Source organism: Triticum aestivum, chromosome 6A (genome assembly GCF_018294505.1).
Source record: "Triticum aestivum cultivar Chinese Spring chromosome 6A, IWGSC CS RefSeq v2.1, whole genome shotgun sequence".
NCBI lineage: Eukaryota > Viridiplantae > Streptophyta > Magnoliopsida > Poales > Poaceae > Triticum > Triticum aestivum.
The window spans coordinates 48,291,656-48,315,969 of NC_057809.1; the positions used below are offsets into that span (position 1 = coordinate 48,291,656).

Below are 24,314 nucleotides of genomic sequence, written 5' to 3' on the forward strand. Positions count from 1 at the left end.
AAAGATTTGCCCTCAACTAAGCTAGTTGGGGTTTCAGCACGAGCACATAGGGATCGAAGATGATCCAAGTAATAAGCTTCAACAGTGTGATAGATTTTGAGTGGTTCTTCAACCATTGGTTCAGTAGGTACAACTAATTTTTTTGGTATTTTGCGTTCCCTACCCATAACTAAAGATAGAAAACAACTAAGAACAGCAAATAAAAATTACTTAGTGATAAAGCAAACAAGCACACACGAGAATATTCACCCCACGCTATTGCTCCCCGGCAACAACGCCAGAAAAAGGTCTTGATAACCCACAAGTATAGGGGATCGCAACAATTTTTGATAAGTAAGAGTGTCGAACCCAACAAGGAGTGTCGGTGTCAAAACCAACAGATCTCGGGTAGGGGGTCCCGAACTGTGCGTCTAGGCCGGATGGTAACAGGAGACAGGGGACACTTTGTTTTACCCAGGTTCGGGCCCTCTCAATGGAGGTAAAACCCTACTCTTGCTAGATTAATATTGATGATATGGGTAGTACAAGAGTAGATCTACCACGAGATCAAGGAGGCTAAACCCTAGAAGCTAGCCTATGGTATGATTGTTGTGTATGGAGTCGATTCTGTCCTATGGACTACAACCCTCCGGTTTCTATAGACAACGGATAGGGTTAGGGTTACATAGAGTCGGTTACAATGGTAGGAGATCTTGAATATCCGCATCACCAAGCTTGCCTTCCACGCCAAGGAAAGTCCCATCCGGACACGGGACAAAGTCTTCAATCTTGTATCTTCATAGTCCAAGAGTCCGGCTGAAAGTATAGTCCGGCTATCCGAACACCCCCTAATCCAGGACTCCCTCAGTAGCCCCTGAACCAGGCTTCAATGACGACGAGTCCGGCACGCAAAATTGTCTTCGGCATTGCAAGGCGAGTTCCTCCTCCAAGTCCTTCATAGAAGATTGTAATCACCAAGAGTAGTGTCCGGCTCTGCAAAATAAGCTTCCACATATTGCCATAGAGAGAATAATATAACACAAATCAAATCTGCTGACGTATTCCGCAGTGCGCCAACACACTACAGCCAAGTCCTTCGAATCGTTTTTTTACTTTTTCACCTCAGCATGTTTTGCGAGGTGGTTTCCTTGGCACGTCTTGTCAAAGCAGAGATCGTGTACCTCCCTTTTATGGGATTCTCATCAATACGGGTGTCGGTGTCAAAACCGGCGGATCTCAGGCAGGGGGTCCCGAACTGTGCGTCTAGGCCGGATGGTAACAGGAGACTGGGGACACTTTGTTTTACCCACGTTCGGGCCCTCTCGATGGAGGTAAAACCCTACTCCTGCTTGATTAATATTGATGATATGGGTAGTACAAGAGTAGATCTACCACGAGATCGAGGAGGCTAAACCCTAGAAGCTAGCCTATGGTATGATTGTGTACGGAGTTGATTCTGTGCTATGGACTACAACCCTCCGGTTTATATAGACACCGGATAGGGTTAGGGTTACATAGAGTCGGTTACAATGGTAGGAGATCTTGAATATCCGCATCGCCAAGCTTGCCTTTCACGCCAAGGAAAGTCCCCTCCAGACACGGGACGAAGTCTTCAATCTTGTATCTTCATAATCCAGGAGTCCGGCTGAAGGTATAGTCCGGCTACCCGAACACCCCCTAATCCAGGACTCCCTCAGTAGCCCCTGAACCAGGCTTCAATGGCGACGAGTCCGACGCGCAAATTGTCTTCGGCATTGCAAGGCGGGTTCCTCCTCCCAGTCCTTCATAGAAGATAGTAATCACCAAGAGTAGTGTCCGGCTCTGTAAAATAAGTTTCCACATATTGCCATAGAGAGAATAATATTAACACAAATCAAATCTGCTGACGTATCCTGCAGTGCGCCATCACACTACAGCCAGGTCCTTTACTCGAATCGTTTTTATTTTTCTACCTCAGCATGTTTTGCGAGGCGGTTTCCTTGGCACGTCTTGTCAAAGCAGAGATCGTGTGCCCCCCTTTTACGGGATTCTCATTAATACGGACGTGGGTAACCCAATCGTGCCCGTTAGCACTTTTTCTCGATTAAAGGCGAGTCTCAAACGGTTATGGGGAGGGCTCTTGGTATTCGACCTCTTATAAAGAGACCAAGGCCTTACTCCTTTTTCAATCTCAAACGAGTTCGCCCGCCGCCTCGAGTTCCAACACCCTAGGCTTCAGATTTCAAGCGCTTTGAACCTCCGACAATGTCCGGTTCCGACCTTCAAGGCCGATGGATGCCCTCCTCCGTCACGGAGGAGGACGTGCTAAAGTTGAGAGAGGCTAAGTTCTTGACCGCCGAAATTCCGCATAGGTTGCCTGTCCAAGGGCAAGCTATTCCCAGCCCCCAGCCCGGTGAGAGCGTAGTGTTCATGTCTCACTTCCTTCGGGGGTTAGGCTTCCCGATGGATCCCTTCGTGAGGGGGCTGTTGTTTTATTACGGGCTGGAATTTCATGACTTAGCTCCGGAGTCCATCCTCCATATTTCTTCATTCATCATAGTGTGCGAAGCGTTCCTCCATGTTTCCCCTCACTTCGGATTATGGCTCAAGACCTTTGGAGTGGAGCTGAAGATGATCGAGGGACGGCATGCAGAGTGCGGAGGCGCTGTCATAAGTAAGAATGCCGATGCTCCATGGCCCGAGGGCTTCTTTCAAGAGGAGCTCGGCTTGTGGCAACGAGAATGGTTCTATATCACCGCTCCCAGGAGCGCCAAGTGGGCGGCGCCTCCTGCCTTTCGCTCGGGTCCCCCACCAAGGCTATCATCATGGGTCAACAAAGGATTAAACTGGGGGTTACCCAAAGACGTGCCCCTGTTGCAGGGCCGCATTAGGGATCTCTTAGAAGGAGACCTCAACCTGGTCAAGGTGACGCAGGTCATGCTGATTCGCCGAACATTGCCCGGCAAACGTCGGCCCCTTCGCCTATGGGAGTTTAATCCGGAGGGACTGCGAGTTCTCCAGAACTTCATGGGCGCAACACCTGTGGAGATGTATAAACTGTTCTTTGGATCACAAGAGATGTGTCCGGATTTAACCGAGGACACAGGACTAAGCTGCAATCGCCCGGATACTCAAGTAAGCAATCTTATGTCCGGACCTTCTATCCGTATAATAAACTTGCCCCTAAAAGAGCTGTCCTTTTAAACAGGAGTGGATTGCGAAGGCAAAGCTGATCAGGTGTCCGGCTCCCCTTCCTGAAACCAGGCCGGATCCCGTGCTAATTAGGATGCTGGAAATAATGCCTTTGGAGGGGGAGGACAAGGAAGGTGTGGCCTCCTCGAAGGAGGCTGCTTCGAAGGGAGGAACCGACAATTCCTCCCCTAAGGGGAAGAAAAGAGCTGCCTCTGACGATCCGAAAACCATGGTCCCGAAGCGGGGGAAAAAATCCTCGTCAGAGAGTCCGGCGCCGGGGAGTCCCTCGGCCGGACTACGCCCTCAAGGGGATCAGCCCTCCAGTGAGCCGTAAGTAGAGAGAGGTTTTCCTTTTGAGAGATGAGAGAAATCTTTGATTTATATCTGAGAAGATTAACCAAAATGCTACCTTGTAGCTCAGACCTCAGCCCTTCTCAGCAGAGCTCATCTTCGGGGGATCTTCTTCCGGAGATGATGGAGAGCGGGACGCCTCCCCCTGCCGTGCCGCCTAGCGAGTCGGGCGACCCTGAGGTGTCGTCGCGGAGGGTTTCTCTGAATCCGGCAGGGGCGGAAGGTGGCAGTGCGGCCCCTCGAAGTTCTCCACATCCGGCCTTCGAAGGAGGCCATAGGGCAAGTCCGGCACCAGTTGGTGCTTGGCTGGAGGAGCTAAAGACTCTGCTGGGGCGAGCTTCTATCTTAGAGGAGCATCGTGCATTGATGGGTACGGTGATTGAAAAGATTTCATCCGCAGAAAGCGGATTGCATGAGGCCGTCAAAAGCTTACTGACGGGGTTTGAGGTACGTTTAGATAATGTTCCCTTTGGTCCGTTGCGCATGAATAAGATGCGCCCTATGTAGATAGTAGCCCCTGAGACTCTGCGCGTTGTCAAGGAATGACGACACGCGGAGGATCATAATCCCAGGTCTAAGATGTTGCCTTTGAATGTAGGCGACAGGGAGTTCAGAATCGAGCCGAACTGAAGATTTTGCCAAACTAAAGCGGCAGCTGGACGTGGCAGATGCCGACATCACGCTTGTGAATAAGCGGCTTGATGAAGCTCAAGGTATGCAATTCTTCGGGTGGCATCAGGTAAGAAGAGTTTTATGCCAGTGTCTTACTATGTGTATGCTTGACGCAGATGGTGCGGCCGCCACGGAGAGTCTTAGGGCAGAACTTGCCCGAGCTAAAGAACAAGCCAGAGAAAGTGATGCGGTTGCCAAGAAAGCCCTTGAAGAGCTGAGAGCCGAACAAGCTGCTCATTGCCGAAGCAAAGAGGAGATGGCCAAGATGGCCAAAAAGTTAGAAAGCGCTACCGACCGCTGCAGATTTCTTGAAAAAGAAGGCCAGGCGAAACAGACGGATTTAGAGAAGGCCGTCGCTGATGCCAAGGACGCTCGCTCTGCGATGAGAGCTGCGAAGGAGGAGCTGCATCAGGCCGAACAGATTGTGGCTGGAAAGCCCTTTATGCTGCGAAGGAAGGTTTATGATCCGAAGTTTGCTCTGTTGGACCGGATGTGGAGTGTGGAGGACACCTATCTGGATTTGGCAGCGAGTGCTGCTGATGCGACCGAACACTTTCGAAATCAAAAAGATCGTGAAGTGGAAAAGCTTTTCTGGTCGCAGTTTGACAATCCAGAGCGTCCACTGGCGATGGATGATCGTTTGGCTCAATGGGCCGAACTGAATAGGTTGTCTGGACTCGCCATGAAATATGTCATGGGTCACCTGTGGCCGGGGAGTTCGGAGCCGAAGAGTTATTTCAGCTTGGTGCAGCAATTCGTTCACGCGGTGCCGCGTATAAATGCAATTAAGAGGTCAGCATGCATAGAGGGCGCTAGGATGGCTCTAGCCCGTGTTAAGACATACTGGGCGGAGATGGAGACCACCGTTGTTGCGTCCCGAGATTCGGACCAAAGTCAAGTACCCTCCGAGCACTATTTTCAGGAAGTTCTTGAAGGCGCTCGTATAATAGAGACGCAGTGCCCGAAAGATGCTATGTTATGATAGCATATGCAATTATAAAGTAATATTTTGATGGCTATTTATACTTGTGCCTCCAAGTATTGTAAACACCTTCTATGCGGCCGTTTTAAGATATATATATATATATATATATATATATATATATATATATATATATATATATATGTATGTATAGAATCTGAAAGATGGCAGTCGTTGGCTTCAACCCCCACGCACATAGTGCGAGGGTGCTCGCAGAAGACGCAGTTTCACACTTAACCCAACGTCTTGGTCCTACAAAGGAGGTGATAGCGCAGCGGGCCAGGCAACCGGACTATAATGCTTTAACACTTTCACTTAGCCATAGGAGTTTGAAAATGAGACTCTTTAGGTAGCTCCTTGGTGGCAACTGCGCTCGTCCGAATTTGGGGCGCGTATGTGCCTGGCCGGGAAATGGCCCTTCGTTAAAGCGGAGGAATCTGATAGATTCCAATCAGTCATCGAGTAGCTGACCAGTCTCATGCTACATCATGACAGTTAGTTTTCGGCTTTCTCTACTGAGGTGCTCGCCCTGGCCGAACCGGGGGCACAATCGCAGTAGTTCTCCTGGTACTACCTTAGCCGATAGAGCGGAACGTAAGGTAGCCGGGCAACCCAACATTTGACCAAAGACATGATTCGGAGCTGATGCATATAATGCCAAAACTCGCGACGCTGAACACTCCCTAAGGTGTTCAGTCTTTATGAGTGCGGGCCAAACAACACTCTTCATTAAAAAAGCCCCTAGTGTCCGGGTACGTGCGAAAATTCTGACGTGGCCACATGCCAAGACGCCAGCCTCCTCCTTGGTTATACCGGAAAGAAAAAACCAGGGGAAGTGTAGCAACGAGAGACAGTAAAAAAGGTTTACGCAGGGTCTTAATCTAAAAAGAATCCTTTAGGACGGGTCTCTACTACACGTCTGCGCCTGTGTCTCCGTTGTGCCGTATCCTGGACGGGCGCCGCACGACGTTCTTCTGTAAAAGAGAGGAACTGAGTTGAAAACGGGTTGTGCGGAAAAAGTTTAAAAAGAATAAGCAAAGTATAAAGTAAGATATGGAAGTTTGAGCTTTATTTTCTCTTATTGTATATGTGCGGAGCCCCTTGTGCGGGGGTATATGGCTTCTAGGCCTGCATCAATGATGATTTTGCACCGAACTCGTCTATCCGCATTCGCGGTCTTGAAATGACCTATTTTAAAGTTTTTTGGCCGGTAAGGCCATTTTTCTGTGGGGCTGTTAAAGCGGCCGCACTGTCCTCCGCTTAGGGAGGCGCACTTTAGTGCTTTCCCGTCAAAGAAATGATGCCTCCTGGACCGGGCATCTTAAGCGTAAGAGATGCATAATGCGGTATTGCGTTAAATCGAGCGAAAGCTTCGCGTCCCAGAAGTGCTTGATAGCGACTTGAGAACAGGACGACGTGGAAGGTCAACTTTTCGCGGCGGAGGTTATCGGCGGAGCCGAATGTGACTGTGAGCCGGAGAAAACCCGTACAATGGGTGTCCGGGCGCGGTATTACCCCTTGAAAGGAGGTTTTGCTGCGGCGGATTCTTGCTGGGTTTATCCCCATGTGTTGTATTGTATCCTGATATATCAGGTTTAGTCCGCTGCCGCCGTCCATAAGGACATTTGAAAACTTGAGTCCGCCAATTATTGGATCAAGTATCAAGGCAGTCCATCCTACGTTCTTGATATTCCTAGAATAATCTAGCTGATCAAAGGTGATCGGTTTTGACAACCAATGGCAGGATCCTTTGGGGATGGGCCGTGTGGTGCATACCTTTACGGGCACCACATGTTTTGTTATGTGAAGTGAGTTCACTATTTTTACTTCTTGCGGGAAGTTCTTTTGTTTCTTGGTGCTCTGCTGTTGAGGTTCGTCCTCGTCTTCGCTTGGTGTGCCGAGCCCCTTGTGTTCGGCATTAAGTCTGCTAGATTGTTTGAAGACCCAACAGTCTCTGTGGGTATGGTTAGCAGGCTTCGCTGGAGTACTGTGTATCTGACTTATCCTGTCCAGGATTTTATTTAGGTTGGATGGATCATCACTGTTATCCTGGGGGGGGGGGCGATTTTTCCTGATTTTGTCGTGAGCCTTTAAATCCGGCGTTGACTGCCCTGCTCTTTGGAATTTTGTCCCTAGTCCAGCGACGGTCCTTGTTGTGTCGCGGTCTTCAGTTTCCATCTCTGGTTTCGGATGTACTTGGGTCGCTGGGGCTGCACCTTGCCAACCAGCTGTCCTCCCCTGCACAAAAGCGGGTCATGAGGCTTGTTAGAGCGACCATTGTTCTTGGTTTTTCTTGGCCGAGGTGTCTGGTGAGCCATTCGTCTTGGACATTATGCCTGAAAGCTGCTAGGGCTTCGGCGTCCGGACATTCGACTATCTGATTCTTTTTAGTGAGGAATCTATTCCAAAACTGCCGAGCTGATTCTCCGGGTTGTTGAGTTATGTGACTAAGATTCTGCATCCGGAGGGCGGACATAGGTCCCTTGAAAGTTTGCTCGGAAAGCATCCTCGAGCTCTTCCCAGCTTCCAATTGTGTTTTTGGGAAGGCTTTTAAGCCAATGCCAGGCTGGCCCTTTAAGCTTAAGGGGTAGATATTTTATGGCGTGGAGATCATCTCCTCTAGCCATGTGTATGTGGAGGATGTAATCCTCGATCCAGACTCCTGGGTCTGTTGTTCCATCGTATGCCTCTATGTTGATGGGTTTGAATCCCTCTGGGAATTCATAGTCCAGGACCTCATCGGTGAAACATAGGGGGTGTGCGGCACCCCTGTATTTGGGTATGCCGGATTCTGATGATGGCTTCATAGCGTTGCTTACGAGAGCTTGCTTTCTTGGCCCATAAATGGACCTGACTGGGCCATGATGCGGATCCTTAAGTGGGTCGCATGCCGATTTAGGTGCGGCGCCGCTTGTCGCTTTATGGGGTCGTCTATCCGACCGTGTGGCTTTTTCATTTATTGAATGTGAGGGCTCTAAGGCCTCTTCGTCGAATTCAGGCAGTAGCTTTCTTTTCGGATAGCTTCTAGTGCGGCGATTGTCGTCGTACTTATCTGTGGCATTGATTACCTTGCTCCATCTGATCCGGAGTGTGTCTTCCGCTGTTTTTAGCTTCCGCTTCTGCTTTTTTAGGCTGCGTGCAGTTGCAACGAGCCTCTCATGGAGATTCTGCTCCGTGAGTTTATTCGGCGTGAGGTCGTCCAGAATGCCGTTTTCGCCTGAGGAGGGATGTTCGGTTTCTCTATCCGTGTTGCCCTGTTCTAACGATTGCTCTAAGGCCTGCCCGTCGTCTACCGGCTCGTCCTGCTCTATGGCTGGGTTTTCGTCAAGGCGGGGCTTGGGTCGGCGTTTACGCCGACGCCTTGATTGCTTTTCGGGGGGTCGATCTCTCGTCCCCTCCCCTTTTTCCTCGTTATCACTTCCTTTAGGGGTGTCCACCATGTACACATCGTGAGATGGGGTGGCGTTCCAGCACCCTACAGGTGCTGGTTCCTGTTCGTCTCCTATATCGTCGTTCATGCTGTCGATGTCTTCGGAGCCGAAGTCAAGTATGTCGGTTAAATCGTCGACAGTGGCTACAAAGTGGGTGGTGGGTGGGTTTTGAATTTCCTCTCCATCCGTATCCCACCCTTGCTGACCGTAGTTCGGCCAGGGCTCTCCTGATAAAGAGAGAGACTTGAGAGAATTCAAGATGTCGCCAAAAGGCGAATGCTGAAAGATGTCTGCGGCAGTGAACTCCATTACCGGCGCCCGATCGGATTTGATTGGGAGGGGCGCAGGGGGCTCGGAGTTTGGAGAGAAATCCGGCTCCTTGGAGTCACGGGCCATGCGGAGCGCGGGACCTAAGTTCGGCTTGATCGCCTTTGAGATCGCAGCCCCTGAGGCAGCGTCCAACCGCTGATCCTCGATCGGCGCAGTAGGTTCCGAATTAATGGTCGAAACCGATGCGTGTGCGGCCTCCAAGGCGCTGTCCGGTGGCAGAGCTATATCATGCCTGTCGAGACAACGCGGCACGCTTGGCTGTGGCTCGAATTCGTCGAAGATCAAGTCCCCACGGATGTCAGCCGTGTAGTTTAGGCTTCCAAACATGACCTGACGGCCAGGGGCGTGGCTTTCGATCTGCTAAAGGTGGCCAAGAGAATTGGCGCACAGTGTGAAGCCGCCGAAGACGAAGATCTGTCCGGGGAGAGAAGTCTCACCCTGGACCGCATCATTGTTGAAGATTGAAGGAGCCATCGGGCCTAAAGGTGACGACATAGAGGAACTCTCAATGAAAGCACCAATGTCGGTGTCAAAACCGGCGGATCTCGGGTAGGGGGTCCTGAACTGTGCGTCTAGGCCGGATGGTAACAGGAGACTGGGGACACTTTGTTTTACCCAGGTTCGGGCCCTCTCGATGGAGGTAAAACCCTACTCCTGCTTGATTAATATTGATGATATGGGTAGTACAAGAGTAGATCTACCACGAGATCGAGGAGGCTAAACCCTAGAAGCTAGCCTATGGTATGATTGTGTACGGAGTTGATTCTGTGCTATGGACTACAACCCTCCGGTTTATATAGACACCGGATAGGGTTAGGGTTACATAGAGTCGGTTACAATGGTAGGAGATCTTGAATATCCGCATTGCCAAGCTTGCCTTTCACGCCAACGAAAGTCCTCTCCAGACACGGGACGAAGTCTTCAATCTTGTATCTTCATAATCCAGGAGTCCGGCTGAAGGTATAGTCCGGCTACCCGAACACCCCCTAATCCAGGACTCCCTCAACGGGCGTGGGTAACCCAACCGGGCCACTTATCACGGCGCTTGGGAGGCAAGCGAGTTTTACTAGGCAGGTGGGACGCACAAACGCGTCCGCCTATATAAGGGGACAAGGATCCACCTCTTTACCTACGCCTTCTTCCTCCTCTGCCTACCCATCTCCTGCGCACCCGAGCTCCAGCGCCCCAGCCCGCACTTCCCACCTCAACCTTCTCCAGCAATGTCCGGAGTGGGAGGCAAGTGGATGGTCTCCTTCGTCACGGAGGGTAAAGTAAAAAAGCTAAGGAAGGCCGGATACCTGTCCAAGGACATCGCGCACCGGCTTCCCGAAGAGGGGCAGCTTATCCCCACCCCAAGGCCCCATGAGAGGGTCGTGTTTCTCCCCCACTTCCTCCGCGGACTGGGTTTTCCACTCCACCCATTTGTCCGGGGGCTCATGTTCTACTACGGCCTGGATTTCCATGATCTGGCTCCGAACTTCATCCTCAACATCTCGGCGTTTATCGTTGTGTGTGAGGCCTTTCTCCGCGTCCGCCCCCATTTCGGCCTCTAGCTCAAGACCTTCAATGTCAAGCCCAAGGTGGTGCGCGGCAGCCAGGCAGAGTGCGGAGACGCTATAGAGGGCAAGATGGCCAACGTCCTATGGTTCGAGGGTTCTTTCGTGGAGACCCTAAAGGGATGGCAAGCCGGGTGGTTTTATATCACCGAGCCACGCGATTCGGAATGGACCGCAGCCCCCGAGTTCCGATCCGGACCCCCCACGCGGCTTATGTCCTGGAAAGAGACGGGCCTGTCATGGGGTGACGAAAAAGAGGTGATCGGATTGCAAACATGCATCCATTCCCTAGTGAACAAGCCAGTCCGGCTTGTTAATATAATCCAGGTTATGCTCATCCGCCGGATCCTCCCGTGTCAACAACGGGATTTTAATCTGTGGGAGTTCGACCCGGCACAGCACCAAACCCTCATCAGGATTTTCGACACGACGTATGAAGACGCCTGGAAGGTGCTATTCAAGGGTGCCGAGGCTCCCGCATCCGCTTCCGAGGACCGCGGATACAGCTCGCAGCGTCACGCTAGCAAGGTATGCCATCTACACCCTTCACAGGATGTTAAGCCTTTTTTCATAGTTTGACACTATGCGGGATCTGAACTCCCCTACCTTTGACAGGCTTGGCGGGCGATAGCCGAGCCGATTAACTGTCCGGCTCCGCTGCCCAAAGATCCAGCCCCAGCTTTACTGGTGAAGCTGCTGGCCCCGACGCCTTATGTGGTGCCGGAGAAGAAGGCCAAGAAGAAGAAGACCACGGGGACTCGAAAGAGTGCCCGCAACGTGGTGGTGTCGGACTCATCATCTGATGAGTCCGAGGCGCCCTCCTCCCGCGAGAATGAGGAGGAGGAAGAAGAAAACCCTCCCTCTCCAGTGGAGGGAGGAGAGAAGAGGAAGGCCGCCCCAATGGGAGAGGCCGAGGGGTCTAGGAAAAGGAAGACCCCTCCACCGGACTACGCCCCTGATGCCGAAGAGGGCGAAGAGGAGAGGCCGGACAGGGCCAAGCGTCCGGCGAAATCGTAAGTTCGGGTATCAGAGTAACTCATGATGTTCCTTTATTGCACAGCTTTCCCTAATGTCGAATGTAATCATGCAGCCCGCCCCGGGCCGCACTCAACGAGTCGTCGAGCGGCTCCCTGGTTTCATCGGACGTGAACTCTATTCCGCCCGCTGTCTCCCCCCGCACTGCGAACGACGCCGAAGTGGCGTCGCAACGAGCTCCGAGGTGGTCCTGGAGGAGCCGCAAGGCGACCTCCCGAACCCCAGGAGTGAAGGGGACAAGACCGCCCAGGGCTCCAAGTCCGGCTTTAAGCCGGACACCGTGCCAGAATCTTCAACAATTCTGGACCGCGGCAGGCGAACTCCTTCCAAGAGGAGCAAGCCTTCTGAGCCGGCAGCCTCCGTCCAACCGGAGGCGCCGGACAATCTGCTGGAGGTGCTTGAAGGCGCCTCCATTGACGAGGAGCACCGTACTATTATGAGTACGGTGATCCAGAAGATTCAGTCCGCCAAGAGCAGGCTGAGTGAAGCTTGCGCTAGCCTCCTAACAGGCTTCGAGGTAAGTAAAAATATTACCGCATAGACAGTAGCCCCTGATGCTCTGTTTGGCGTTCGGAAAGAAAAGCCGAATAGAGGATCTATTAAATTTCACAGGAGTCTAATAATGAAGGGTCAATATGCGTATGTAGGCTTCGCTGCTAGCCACCGCCGCACTGACTGCGGAGGTGGATGCCCTGAAACAGGGACTCGAGCAGTCCGAGCAAGAGCTCGGCCTGGCCAAGTAGCAGCTCGAGGAGAAATAAGGTAAAGAATACCTTATAAAAAAGTGCCTATAGAGAGGCGTGATTGCAAAAAATAACATGATTGTACTTCTTATTGTAGGGGCCACGACTGAGGTGGCGACCCTCAAGCAGGCGCTGTCCGAGGCCGAAAAGAAAACGGCCGCGGAGCGCACCGAGCGAGAGAAACTTGGGTCTTAGGTCGGCGAGGTGCAGCAAGAGCTTCAGGCTCTCATGAAAAAACATGAGAGTTTGGAGCTTGAGTCGAAGACCCAAGCGTCCGAGCTCACGACGGCCCTTGAGACTGCCAAGTCTGCCAAGGCCGAAGCCCAAAAGGCCCTCCGAGAGTTGGAGGATATGAAGAAGATAGCAGCGGGTAAGGCATTCTTTATGCAAAGCAGAAATATAAAAGTAAACTACTTGTTACTTACCCGAATCCGGAGTTCTCCAGGGGCATTCGCAGATCTTCCTTGCAGCGTATCCGATGCCACCGCATTCTACCGAGATGAAGAGGGAAACTCGATGGAGAAGGTGTTCTGGTCTCAGTATGCTGAGGCCGGACACCCTATGCCCTTCAGCGACCAGCTGAAACAGCTGGTCGAACTCCACAAGGTGGCCGAACAAGCCATGAAGGGATTCATAGTTCGGCTGTGGCCCGGAGAGGCCCTGCCTGGGAGCTACTTCAGGCTGGTGCAGCGGCTGGTGGAGGCCTGTCCAAGGCTCGAGGTCATCAAGCGCTCTGTCTGCATCGAAGGTGCCCGTAGGGCCCTTGCCCGTGTAAGGGTGCACTGGGGTAAGCTGGACGGTGAGAAGCTTGTGACGGACGGGCCGCCGCTGGGGAAGGAGCATCGCAAGCCGGAGAACTACTATAAGGATGTTCTTGCGGGTGCCCACCTTGTGGCGGATGAGTGCACCAAGGATGTAATTTTTGAATGAATTCGCTCGTGTTTATCCTGTGCGCTGAAAACTTGTTCATATGCGCTAAGCAATGCTTATTGAATTTAAAATATTATTTCTATGCGGCCGTTTATCGAAAATTGAGAGATGGCCAGTCGTCGGCTTCTGCCCCCATGCCACTAGTGCTGGGGTGTCTGGTGATAAACCTGGGCGCTCTTGTTCCCATGCTTGGGTCCTTTGAGGGAGGCGCTCAGCACGACGAACCAGGCAATCGGACTATAATGCTTGAACACTCTCACTTAGCCATAGAACTTTATAATTTTAAATTTTGGCGAGGCCCCTAGTTCGGAAGACCGAGTTCGGGGCGCTATCGACGCCTTGGCTAGGGTTATCTAGCTCCTCGCTCGAAGCGGCATAAGCCTTTAGGGACTCGAAAAACCTCTCGAACAGCGACCAGTCTCTCGCCTCATCATGACAGTCAGTTTTAGCTTTGTCCATTGAGGTGCTTAACCCAGCTCAACTGGGGCACAATCGCAGTGGTTCTCCTAGTGCTACCTTAGCCGATATAGCGGAACATAAGGCACCAAAACATAAGAGCCGGGCAAACCCAACTATTGAACCAAATCATGATTCGGAGCCGATGCATATAGTGCTATAAGTTCGGGGTGCCGCACTTGTGAAAGTGTACGGACTTCTCACACCATATTAAAGGGTACTGAAACCCCTGGCGTACTTTGCCGTACCACCATGTATGGGTGCGACATGTCATTAATGAACATATATATGAAAATAGTAATGCAAAAAATAGACAAAAAGCTAAGCATTGTTTATGGAGAGGCTATTTATCAAAGCCGAACGATACAGATGGTGCGGTAAGCAAAAGAGATTGGAATATTCAGTGTGTCCTGACCAGGGGCAGGCCATGGAATTATATATATAGTAGGTATATTGCTCGTAACAGAGACCACCTGGGAGTTTCATAATGCGGCATGGCTGGTCTGCCTCCCTGGATCTTGCATCGTTTGTGCGGCAATTTAATTGCCGAACAGGTTGTCCGAAGTATGAAGTCCTGAAAGTAGGAAAAAATTAAAAAAAGAATCTGGCAGCCCCTGGTACATTTTAAGCCGTATTTTGGGCGTGCCATTATTGTGCCCCTTCCCCTGTGCCCATGGTATTTCGAGGGCGTAGTTATGTACGCAAGGTACTGGTTTCGCTAGGTCGCGAAAGCTGGGGTTGGGGCTGCATTGCTACGCTTGCTCAGAGTGTGCTAGGCGGTCCTGCTGTAGGTTACTCCGGGTGCGCTTGGCAGTGTCTGGCTTTTTAATGGCCAGACTGGAGAATTGCCTAATAAGGCTACTTTGTACTTCTGCTGCGAGAGCCGCCGTATGCTCCTTCGTACGGAGGGAGCGTTCGGTGTTTCCGTTGACCGTGATTACTCCTCGAGGGCCTGGCATCTTGAGTTTGATATATGCGTAGTGCGGCACCGCGTTGAATTTTGCGAATGCGGTTCGTCCGAGCAGGGCGTGATAGCCACTGCGAAACGGGACTATATCGAAGATTAACTCTTCGCTTCGGAAATTATCCGGGGATCCGAAGACCACGTCAAGTGTTACTGAGCCTGTACAGTTGGCTTCTACACCTGGTATGACGCCTTTAAAGGTCGTTCTTGTGGGTATGATCCTTGAGGGATCTATGCCCATTTTCCGCACTGTGTCCTGATAAAGCAGGTTCAGGCTACTGCCACCGTCCATGAGGACTCTTGTGAGGTGAAATCCGTCGATGATTGGGTCAAGAACCAATGCAGCGAAGCCGCCATGACAGATGCTAGTGGGATGGTCCCTTCGATCAAAAGTGATCGGGCAGGAGGACCATGGGTTGAACTTTGGGGCGACTGGCTCCATCGCGTATACGTCCCGTAGCGCACGCTTTCGCTCCCGCTTGGGAATGTGGGTTGCGTATATCATGTTCACCGTCCGCACTTGTGGGAGAAAGCCCTTCTGTCCATTGTTGTTCGGCGGCTTGGGCTCCTCGTCGTCGCTGTGCAACCCCTTGTCTTTATTTTCGGCTCTTAACTTGCCTGCCTGCTTGAACACCCAACAATCCCTGTTAGTGTGATTGGCTGGCTTTCGGGGCTGCCATGTATCTGGCACAAGCGATCGAGTATTCGGTCCAAACTGGACGGGCCCTGAGTATTCTTTTTGAATGGCTTTTTCCGCTGACCGGATTTATAGCCTCTGAATCTGGCATTGACTGCCGTGTCTTCATTGCTGTCGTTGTTAACGCAGCATTTTTGTTTGTTCCGACGTGTCCTGCCACTTTCGTCCTTGGTATCCGAATTACCAGGGTTCTTTGATAAGTTGTTACTGCGAGCTAGCCAGCTGTCTTCACCCGCGCAAAAGCGGGTCGTGAGTGTCGTGAGGGCTGCCATGGATTTCGGCTTTTCCTGTCCCAGGTGCCGGGCAAGCCACTCGTCGCGGATGTTATGCTTGAAGGCTGCTAGGGCCTCTGCGTCCGGACAGTCGACTATCTGGTTTTTCTTTGTTAGGAACCGTGTCCAGAATTGTCTGGCTGATTCTTCTGGCTGCTGAATTATGTGGCTTAAGTCGTCGGCATCCGGCGGTCGCACATAAGTGCCCTGGAAGTTGTCGAGGAATGCGGCTTCCAGGTCCTCCCAAGAACTGATTGAGTCTGCCGGCAAGCTATTAAGCCAATGTCGGGCCGGTCCTTTAAGTTTGAGCGGGAGGTACTTGATGGCGTGTAGATCATCGCCACGCGCCATGTGGATGTGAAGGAGATAATCCTCAATCCATACGCCGGGTCTGTGGTGCCATCGTATGATTTGATGTTTACGGGTTTAAAGCCCTCTGGGATTTTATGATCCATTACTTCATTCGTGAAGCATAATGGGTGTGCGGCGCCCCTGTACTGGGCTATATCACGACGCAGGTCGGAAGAGCTATGTCTGTTGTGTTCGGCCCGGCCGGATTTGTTGTATTCGGCGTGAAGATCATTGTTACATGCCGTAGGGCGCCTGCGTGATCCGTAGATCGATCGTGTCTGTCTTGCCTTGTCCTCCAGTATGTCTCGCAGGTCGGGCGCATTTTCCCGTGCCTTAGTTGTGCGGCGTCGGGGCATGGCTTGGGTGGAGGGCTGAGAGGCCTCTCTGTCGTGGCCACGAGGTGGCCGGTCTGCCATGTCATGCACAGGTGATGTAGGTGCTTCCTCCTTTGATCGGGGTAGTGGCCTGCGCTTCGGGTAACTCTTGGAGGGGCGTTCGAGTTCATACTCTTCGGCCGCAAGGACTTTAGTCCATCTGCCAGCTAGCAAATCTTGAGCAGCTTTAAGTTGTTGCTGCTTTTTCTTGAGGCTGCTTGCCGTGGTTAAAAGCCTGCGTCTAAAACGCTCTTGTTCGGCGGGGTCTGATGGTATGACAAATTCGTCGTCATCGAGGCTTGCCTCGTCTTCGGAGGGAGGCGTATAGTTATCATCCTCGACCTCTCGGTCTGCCGCTCTCTCATGAGGGTTGGCTTCTCCATCTTCCTGTGCCGAATCTTGCTGGGGTGGGTGTTCTTTGGCGCTATCCGGGGTAGTATTATCTCCCATGCCGGAATCACCGTTTTTGCTTTGGCGGGATTTAGAGCGGCGCCGCTGACGCCGGCGCTTCGGCTGTTTCTTGGGGGCGTCATCCCCCATTGTTCCATCGCCATCTCCGTCTTTTTGGAGTATCCACCATGTATATGTCATATGACGAGGTGGCGTTCCAGCGCCCTACAGGTGCTGGTTCCTGTTCGTCTCCTATATCGTCGTCCATGCCGTCGATGTCTTCGGAGCCGAAGTCCAGTATGTCGGTTAAATCGTCGACAGTGGCTACAAAGTGGGTGGTGTGTGGGTTTTGAATTTCCTCACCGTCCGTATCCCACCCTTGCTGACCGTAGTTCGGCCAGGGCTCTCCTGATAAAGAGAGAGACTTAAGGGAATTCAGGATGTCACCAAAAGGCAAATGCTGAAAGATGTCCGCGGCGGTGAACTCCATTACCGGCGCCCAATCGAATTCGATTGGCAGGGGTGCGGGGGGCTCGGAGTTCGGAGAGGAATCCGGCTCCTCGGAGTCTCGGGCCACGCGGAGTGCGGGGCTGGAGTTCGGCTCGATCGCCTCTGAGATAGCAGCCCCTGAGGCAGCATCCAACCGCTGATCCTCGATCGGCGCAGTAGGTTCCGAATCAATGGTCGAAACCGATGCGTGTGCGGCCTCCAAGGCGCTGTTCGGCAGCAGAGCTATATCATGCCCGTCGAGACAGTGCGGCACGCTTGGCTGTGGCTCAAATCCGTCAAAGATCAAGTCCCCGCGGATGTCAGCCGTGTAGTTTAGGCTTCCAAACCTGACCTGATGGCCAGGGGCGTAGCTTTCGATCTGCTCAAGGTGGCCAAGCGAATTGGCCCGCAGTGCGAAGCCGCCGAAGACGATGATCTGTCTGGGGAGAAAAGTCTCACCTTGGACCGCATCGTTGTTGAAGATTGAAGGAGCCATCGGGCCTAATGGCGACGACACAGAGGAACTCTCAATGAAAGCACCAATGTCGGTGTCAAAACCGGCAGATCTCGGGTAGGGGGTCCCGAACTGTGCGTCTAGGCCGGATGGTAACAGGAGACAGGGGACACTTTGTTTTACCCAGGTTCGGGCCCTCTCAATGGAGGTAAAACCCTACTCCTGCTAGATTAATATTGATGATATGGGTAGTACAAGAGTAGATCTACCACGAGATCAAGGAGGCTAAACCCTAGAAGCTAGCCTATGGTATGATTGTTGTGTATGGAGTTGATTCTGTCCTACGGACTACAACCCTCCGGTTTATATAGTCACCGGATAGGGTTAGGGTTACATAGAGTCGGTTACAATGGTAGGAGATCTTGAATATCCGCATCGCCAAGCTTGCCTTCCACGCCAAGGAAAGTCCCATCCGGACACGGGACGAAGTCTTCAATCTTGTATCTTCATAGTCCAGGAGTCCGGCTGAAGGTATAGTCCGGCTATCCGAACACCCCCTAATCCAGGACTCCCTCAAGGAGCTAAAGGTAGAACAAATATTCCCTTAAGTTCTATCGACCACCGATACAACTCTACGCACGCTTGACGTTCGCTTTACCTAGAACAAGTATGAAACTAGAAGTACTTTATAGGTGTTGTTGGATAGGTTTGCAAGATAATAAAGAGTATGTAAATAAAAAGTAGGGGCTATTTAGATAAAGAAACAATAAAGTAAATATAGCAAGTGTGAAAAAGTGGTGGTAGGAGTTGCGAAATTGCCCCTAAGCAATTGACTACTTTACTAGACTGATAGCAAGTATTATGTGGGAGAGGCCACTGCTAGCATGTCATCCCTAACTTGGAATTCTATGCACTTATGATTGGAACTATTAGCAAGCATCCGCAACTACTAATGTTCATTAAGGTAAAACCCAACCATAGCATTAAGATATATTGGTCCCCCTTCAATCCCGTATGCATCAATTTCTATGCTAGGTTGAAGCTTCTGTCACTCTTGCCCTCCAAAACATAGTCCTATCAACATACAACTAACCCTATGGTGTGATCCACGCGCGCAATCATATGATGGGCACCAAAGGACAGCAACATAACCACAAGCAAATTAAATCAATCATAGCAATTCATCAACCACCGATAGGACAGCGAAAATCTACTCAGACATCAAAAGATGGCAACACATCATTGGATAATAATATGAAGCATAAAGCACCATGTTCAAGTAGAGCGTACAACGGGTTGCAGGAGAGTGGACCGCTGTAGATAGAGGGGGGAAGGTGATGGAGATGTTGGTGAAGATGGCGGAGGTGTTGGTGTAGATCGCGGTGATGATGATGGCCCCCGGTGGCACTCCGGTGCCACCGGAAGCGAGGGGGGAGAGAGCCCCCTCCTTCTTCTTCTTCCTTGACCTCCTCCCTAGATGGGAGAAGGGTTTCCCCTCTGGTCCATGGCCTCCATGGCACGGGAGGGGCGAGAGCCCCTCCGAGATTGGATCTGTCTCTCTCTGTTTCTGCGTTCTCAGATTCTTCCCTTTCACCGTTTCTTATATTCCCGAAGATCCGTAACTCCGATTGGGCTGAAATTTTGACACGATCTCTATCCGGAAATTAGCTTTCTTGCGGTGAAAGAAGGGCATCAACCGCCTTACGGGGTGGCCACAAGGGTCAAGGGTGCGCCTGCCTCCCCAGGGCGCGCCCCCCTACCTCGTGGGCCCCTCGAGCATCGTCTCGCGTGGATTCTTCTTCCCAAAAAACATATATATTCCAAAAAAAATCTCAGTCAATTTTTATTTCGATTGGACTCCGTTTGATATGGATATTCTGCGAAACAAAAAACATGCAACAAACAGGATCTGGCACTGGGCACTGGATCAATATGTTAGTCCCAAAAATAGTATAAAAAGTTGCCAAAAGTATATGAAAGTTGAATAATATTGGCATGGAACAATCAAAAATTAGAGATACGACAGACAGAGACGTATCAGGGGTATGGGATTCCGTGACATCGAACTCTTTAATCTAGCCTTGCTTGCGCGGCAAGCTTGGCCTCTCCTCCAGGAACCAAATTCCCTGAGCGCTCGTATTCTCAAAGCTGTCTATTATCCTACATCGTTGATCCTTGAAGCCGAGCTGGGCAGAAACCCATCTCAAGTCTGGCGCTCTCTGATTGAAGGCCGAGACACATTGTAGCTTGGTCTCGTGAAACGTATCGGCTCCGGCGAGGACACCAACATTTGGGTGGATAACTGGATACCACGAGATTTTAAGCTCCGACCGGTGTGCCCGAAGATGACCAACCCTCCACAAATGGTGTCAGAACTCATCAACCCGGTCACCTCTTCCTGGGATGTCGATGTGCTTGAAACGCACCTCTATGCAATGGACAAGGAAGCAATCCTCAACATCCCTCTCAGCTCTCGAGTCGACGACAATTTCTGGGCTTGGCATTATGAATGCAAGGGCGTTTTCACGGTGAGGTCGGCATATAAAGTTCTGTCCTCCACAAAACAACAGCGCACTGATTGGCTTGAACACACCGAGGGGCACTCGCGGGCCGATGCAGATCGCCGGTCCTGGTCTAGACTATGGGGTGCCGCAGTTCCCTCGAAAGTACGGGTCTTCGCCTGGAGGTTGGCCAAGAGCTCGATCCCAACCGGAGAGGTCCGAAAACACCGAAGTATGGCTGACTCAGCGAAGTGCGCTATCTGTCGCGCGGCGGTCGATACATGGCGTCATTCCCTCTTTGACTGCCGCATGGCTCGCTGCGTCTGGACCCTCACTGACGAGGATTGACGGAAACAATCATATCAAATAGGGAGAAGGATGCCAAGCTTTGGATGCTATGGTTGGTTGATACCCTACCTTCGGTCGACCTAGCACGGGTATTGGTGACAATGTGGGCCATATGGTGGGCGAGACGCCGTGCCATCCATGACGATCAGTACCAGAGTCCACTAAGTACCCATATTTTCGTTGATAAGTTTCTAGCGGAGCTCGAGATGATGCCGGACAAGAAACCACGTCCCAAGGACCTACATGTAACTTCAAGGGACCTGCATGTGATTTCCAGGGACCTGCATGTGACTAGAAGTGGCCAGGGGGATTCGCCTTCGCATGCGTGGCTCCCGCCTGAGCACCATGATGTTAAAATGAATGTTGATGCAGGCTTTTGGAAGATCGGAGACCGCGCAGCTGCAGCAGTGATCTGCAGGGACAAACGAGGAAACTACTTGGGTGCCTCGGCCATCATCTATGAAGGCCGCCTCGACCCAACTATACTCGAAGCACAGGCATGTTGCGAGGCCCTCTCTCTCTCGCCTTGGATTTGCAGGTTCAATCCATATGTGTGGCCTCAGATTGTTTGGAGGTAGTGATGAACATACAAGACGAAGTTCCTTACCGATACTTTTCTATCTTACAAGATACCAAGCACGAGAGGAGTCATTTCCAGGATGTAAAGTTTCTTCATGAGAATAGGAAGCATAACGCAGAAGCACATGCTTTAGCAAAGGCAGCTGCCTCTCTTAGCCCCGGGCGCCATGTGTGGCTTAATATTTTGCCCGATATTATCTGTATCCCCATGTGTTTGAACGTTTAATAAAGGGTGCAGTTGCTCAAAAAAATCTATATGTAGTTTTCTTAAAAAAAATCTATATGTAGTTCATATTATTAAAAACTTTAAAGAAGACTTAGAAACAAGCAAAGTTGACCAAATGCGTCATGCACGACGCCAAATCGGTGCGCTCCGATTGGTCCATCCGGTGCTCCCACGGATCGACCCTCCTCCCGCGAAGCTCCAGCCGCCCGATAAAACCCGCGCCTCCGGTGCCGTTCCAGCCCACAGACTCAGAGCAGAGCAGCGCGCAGCATCCCGATCCAGCACCGCTGCTCCCCGCACCTCGAGTAGCGTCCCCCCCTCGCGGGAGAAGCAGCAAGATGGCCGGCAGGAAGGGCGTCGCGAGGAAGAAGGCGGTGACCCGCTCCGTCAGGGCCGGACTCCAGTTCCCCGTCGGCCGGATCGGGCGCTACCTCAAGAAGGGCCGCTACGCGCAGCGCGTCGGCTCCGGCGCCCCCGTCTACCTCGCCGCCGTCCTCGAGTACCTCGCCGCCGAGGTAGCGACCGTTTTTGTTCGACATCTGATCTGCATCCTCCTCGAGCATCTGCCTTTTTGCCCGGTCCCGTTCCTCTCGTGCTGGACGGATGACCGATTTCGTTCATGGCTGAATCGCAGGTCCTGGAGCTCGCTGGCGACGCGGCCAAGGAAACCAAGAAGGCCCGCATCATCCCGCGCCACCTGATGATCGCGGTCCAGGGCGACCCTGAGCTCAGCCGGCTGCTCGCCGGCGTCACCATCGCCTACGGCGGCGTGGTGCCCTACATCAACTCCGCGCTGCTCCCCAAGAACGGCGCCGGCGCCGCCGGGAAGGAGTCCAAGAAGAAGGCCGCCGCTACCAAGTCCCCCAAGAAGGCCGCAGCCACAAATTAAGGACTAGCTGTCTGCAATTGATATTGTGAATGATCGCCACCTGCTTTTGCTTCTGAACATTTGTCATATGTATGGACTTCTCTCTTCCATCATCTGAAACCCCCCCCCCCCCCGCTCTTTGCTCACCGAAACAAACAGGGTAGTACTCAATTTCAGCCCCTCCTCTTATGTTATGTCAATCACACAAATAATAGACCTATCAAGCTGCAGGAAACCGAATCTTTGAATGAATCATGCCTGACTGATGGTATATTATCATCTTTCACCGCCCTGCGGGGGAAGCTTATGAGTTCGCATATTTCCATCTTCTACGTTCTGAAACTAAGAAATGATGGTGGCGCTAAATTGGACCAGGAATAGTTGAAAGGTAGGCGTTTTGTCAATTTAAATTAAACTGACAAAAAGTCTTACATTTAGGAACAGAGGGTGTAATAAGCAAGATGCTTCGGAACAGAAGTCCTGCAGACAAATATGCCAAGTTATAGCTTGACCATTGTCAAAATATTCATGCAGACAATTTAACCTTCCGAACTACAAACCTGAGAAGCATTCGACTGCTAGATGCAAACTACTCCCTTTGTTCCCTAATATAAGGCCTTTTAGCTTTTTCTTTATTCGTATGTATGTAGACATATTTTAGTATGTATGTTAACTCATTTTAGTACGTGTGTAGTCAATATTTTGAAATAGCTAAAATGTCTTATATTAGATAACAGAGGTATTTTTTTTTGACATCAAAAAGTTTTTATTCCTCAAAGTGGACATGTAATTTTTTTAAGGGAAAAAAAATGACATATCCACATTGAGGAATAAAAAGTGGACATGTCATTTACAAGCAAATGAGAAATAAAGTCAGGGATCTCATCATCCCATGAACCTGAAAATCTATTGCAAAAAGAGTTCTTTGGTATTTCGTCTGCCATCTATGCCTATCTGAAACAGTGTTTGAAGGATATATTTGCAAAGTCCACAATCAGTACTTTGCACTCGGTGATGGTTGCTACCTCAGGACCTAAGTAGTCCTCAATTTGGTTGATAGTATCAACGGCAAAGGAACAATCAGACTTGATTTCCACCGTAGTACAACCGATATGGCCCGCCAAGTACAGTCCGTTCCTTATTGCAATTAGCTCTGCTGAATCCACATCACGGATATTGGGCACAACCCAACTTGTTGCGGCTATAAAATCACCCCAGTCATCACAAGCAACAACGCCACAAGCACCTGGGCGTGTTTCAAAATGAAAGGAGGCGTCAATGATTATCTTCACCATCCCACGACTTGGTTTTTTCCACATATGATCACTCTTCCTGGTTGGACCTTTGGGTATGATTGATCTTAGGCAATTCGTCGCCAGAACCCTGATAGATAGTGCAGTTTTCTCAGGCGTCTGGACTTGAACCCCCTTCACTATTTGGCGTTGTTGCCACCATATATACCAGGCCGCTATGATGGCAAGCTCCGCCTTTGGTAAATCTCCATCAGCGCCTTGTAGTTTCGAGAGAATCTTCGTGATAATAGACCCCGATCTGTCCTCTATTACAGCCATCTGAATGACTTACAACAAGCCCAACTGATCCCAAACTTCCATTGCTCGTCGACATTTAAACAAATAGTGTTGGGTGTCTTCATCTCCGATCGAACACACCGAGCATTGAGGTGAGTAGGGAATGTGTCGGTTTACTAGTACCCCCAAGCATGGGAGTGCGCCGTGCAAAACCATCTATGCGAAATGCTTAATCTTTCCTGGTATTTTCAGCCTCCACATACCCTTCCAAACAGAATTAACTTGTTCTCTACCTTGACCATCAGCTCTCATCAGACGTGTTCCATGTTGATACTCGAACTCCTTATGATAAGCAGACCGTACAGAAAAAGTGCATGATCGTGTATAATTCCAAGCTACAATATCTTCTCTCATATGAGCATTCAAACAAATTTGTAGGATCCTATAGACATCAACAGGTGAGAAAACATCATGAATAAGATCCTCATGCCACGGTCCTGTGTAAGGATTTATTATTCTTCCATCTTCGAGAGCATTGTTGCACCCCTATCTGTGATAACTCTTCTTGACACACTCGATGGAATCAATGTATCTTGCCATATGTCAATTTTTGACCTTGTTCCAACACGCCAAATG

The 24,314-nt window shown here is 51.0% G+C and overlaps 1 protein-coding gene across 1 annotated transcript; it reads left to right on the forward strand.

Annotated features, from left to right (window-relative positions):
• Nucleotides 1-21,550: 21,550 nt before the first annotated feature.
• LOC123130221 (protein H2A.6-like) lies at nucleotides 21,551-22,272 on the forward strand. Its single transcript, XM_044550173.1, has 2 exons — nucleotides 21,551-21,796; nucleotides 21,916-22,272. Exons 1-2 carry the CDS (start codon nucleotides 21,620-21,622, stop codon nucleotides 22,168-22,170), a joined length of 432 nt encoding a protein of 143 aa, XP_044406108.1. The 5' UTR covers nucleotides 21,551-21,619; the 3' UTR covers nucleotides 22,171-22,272.
• Nucleotides 22,273-24,314: the final 2,042 nt, after the last annotated feature.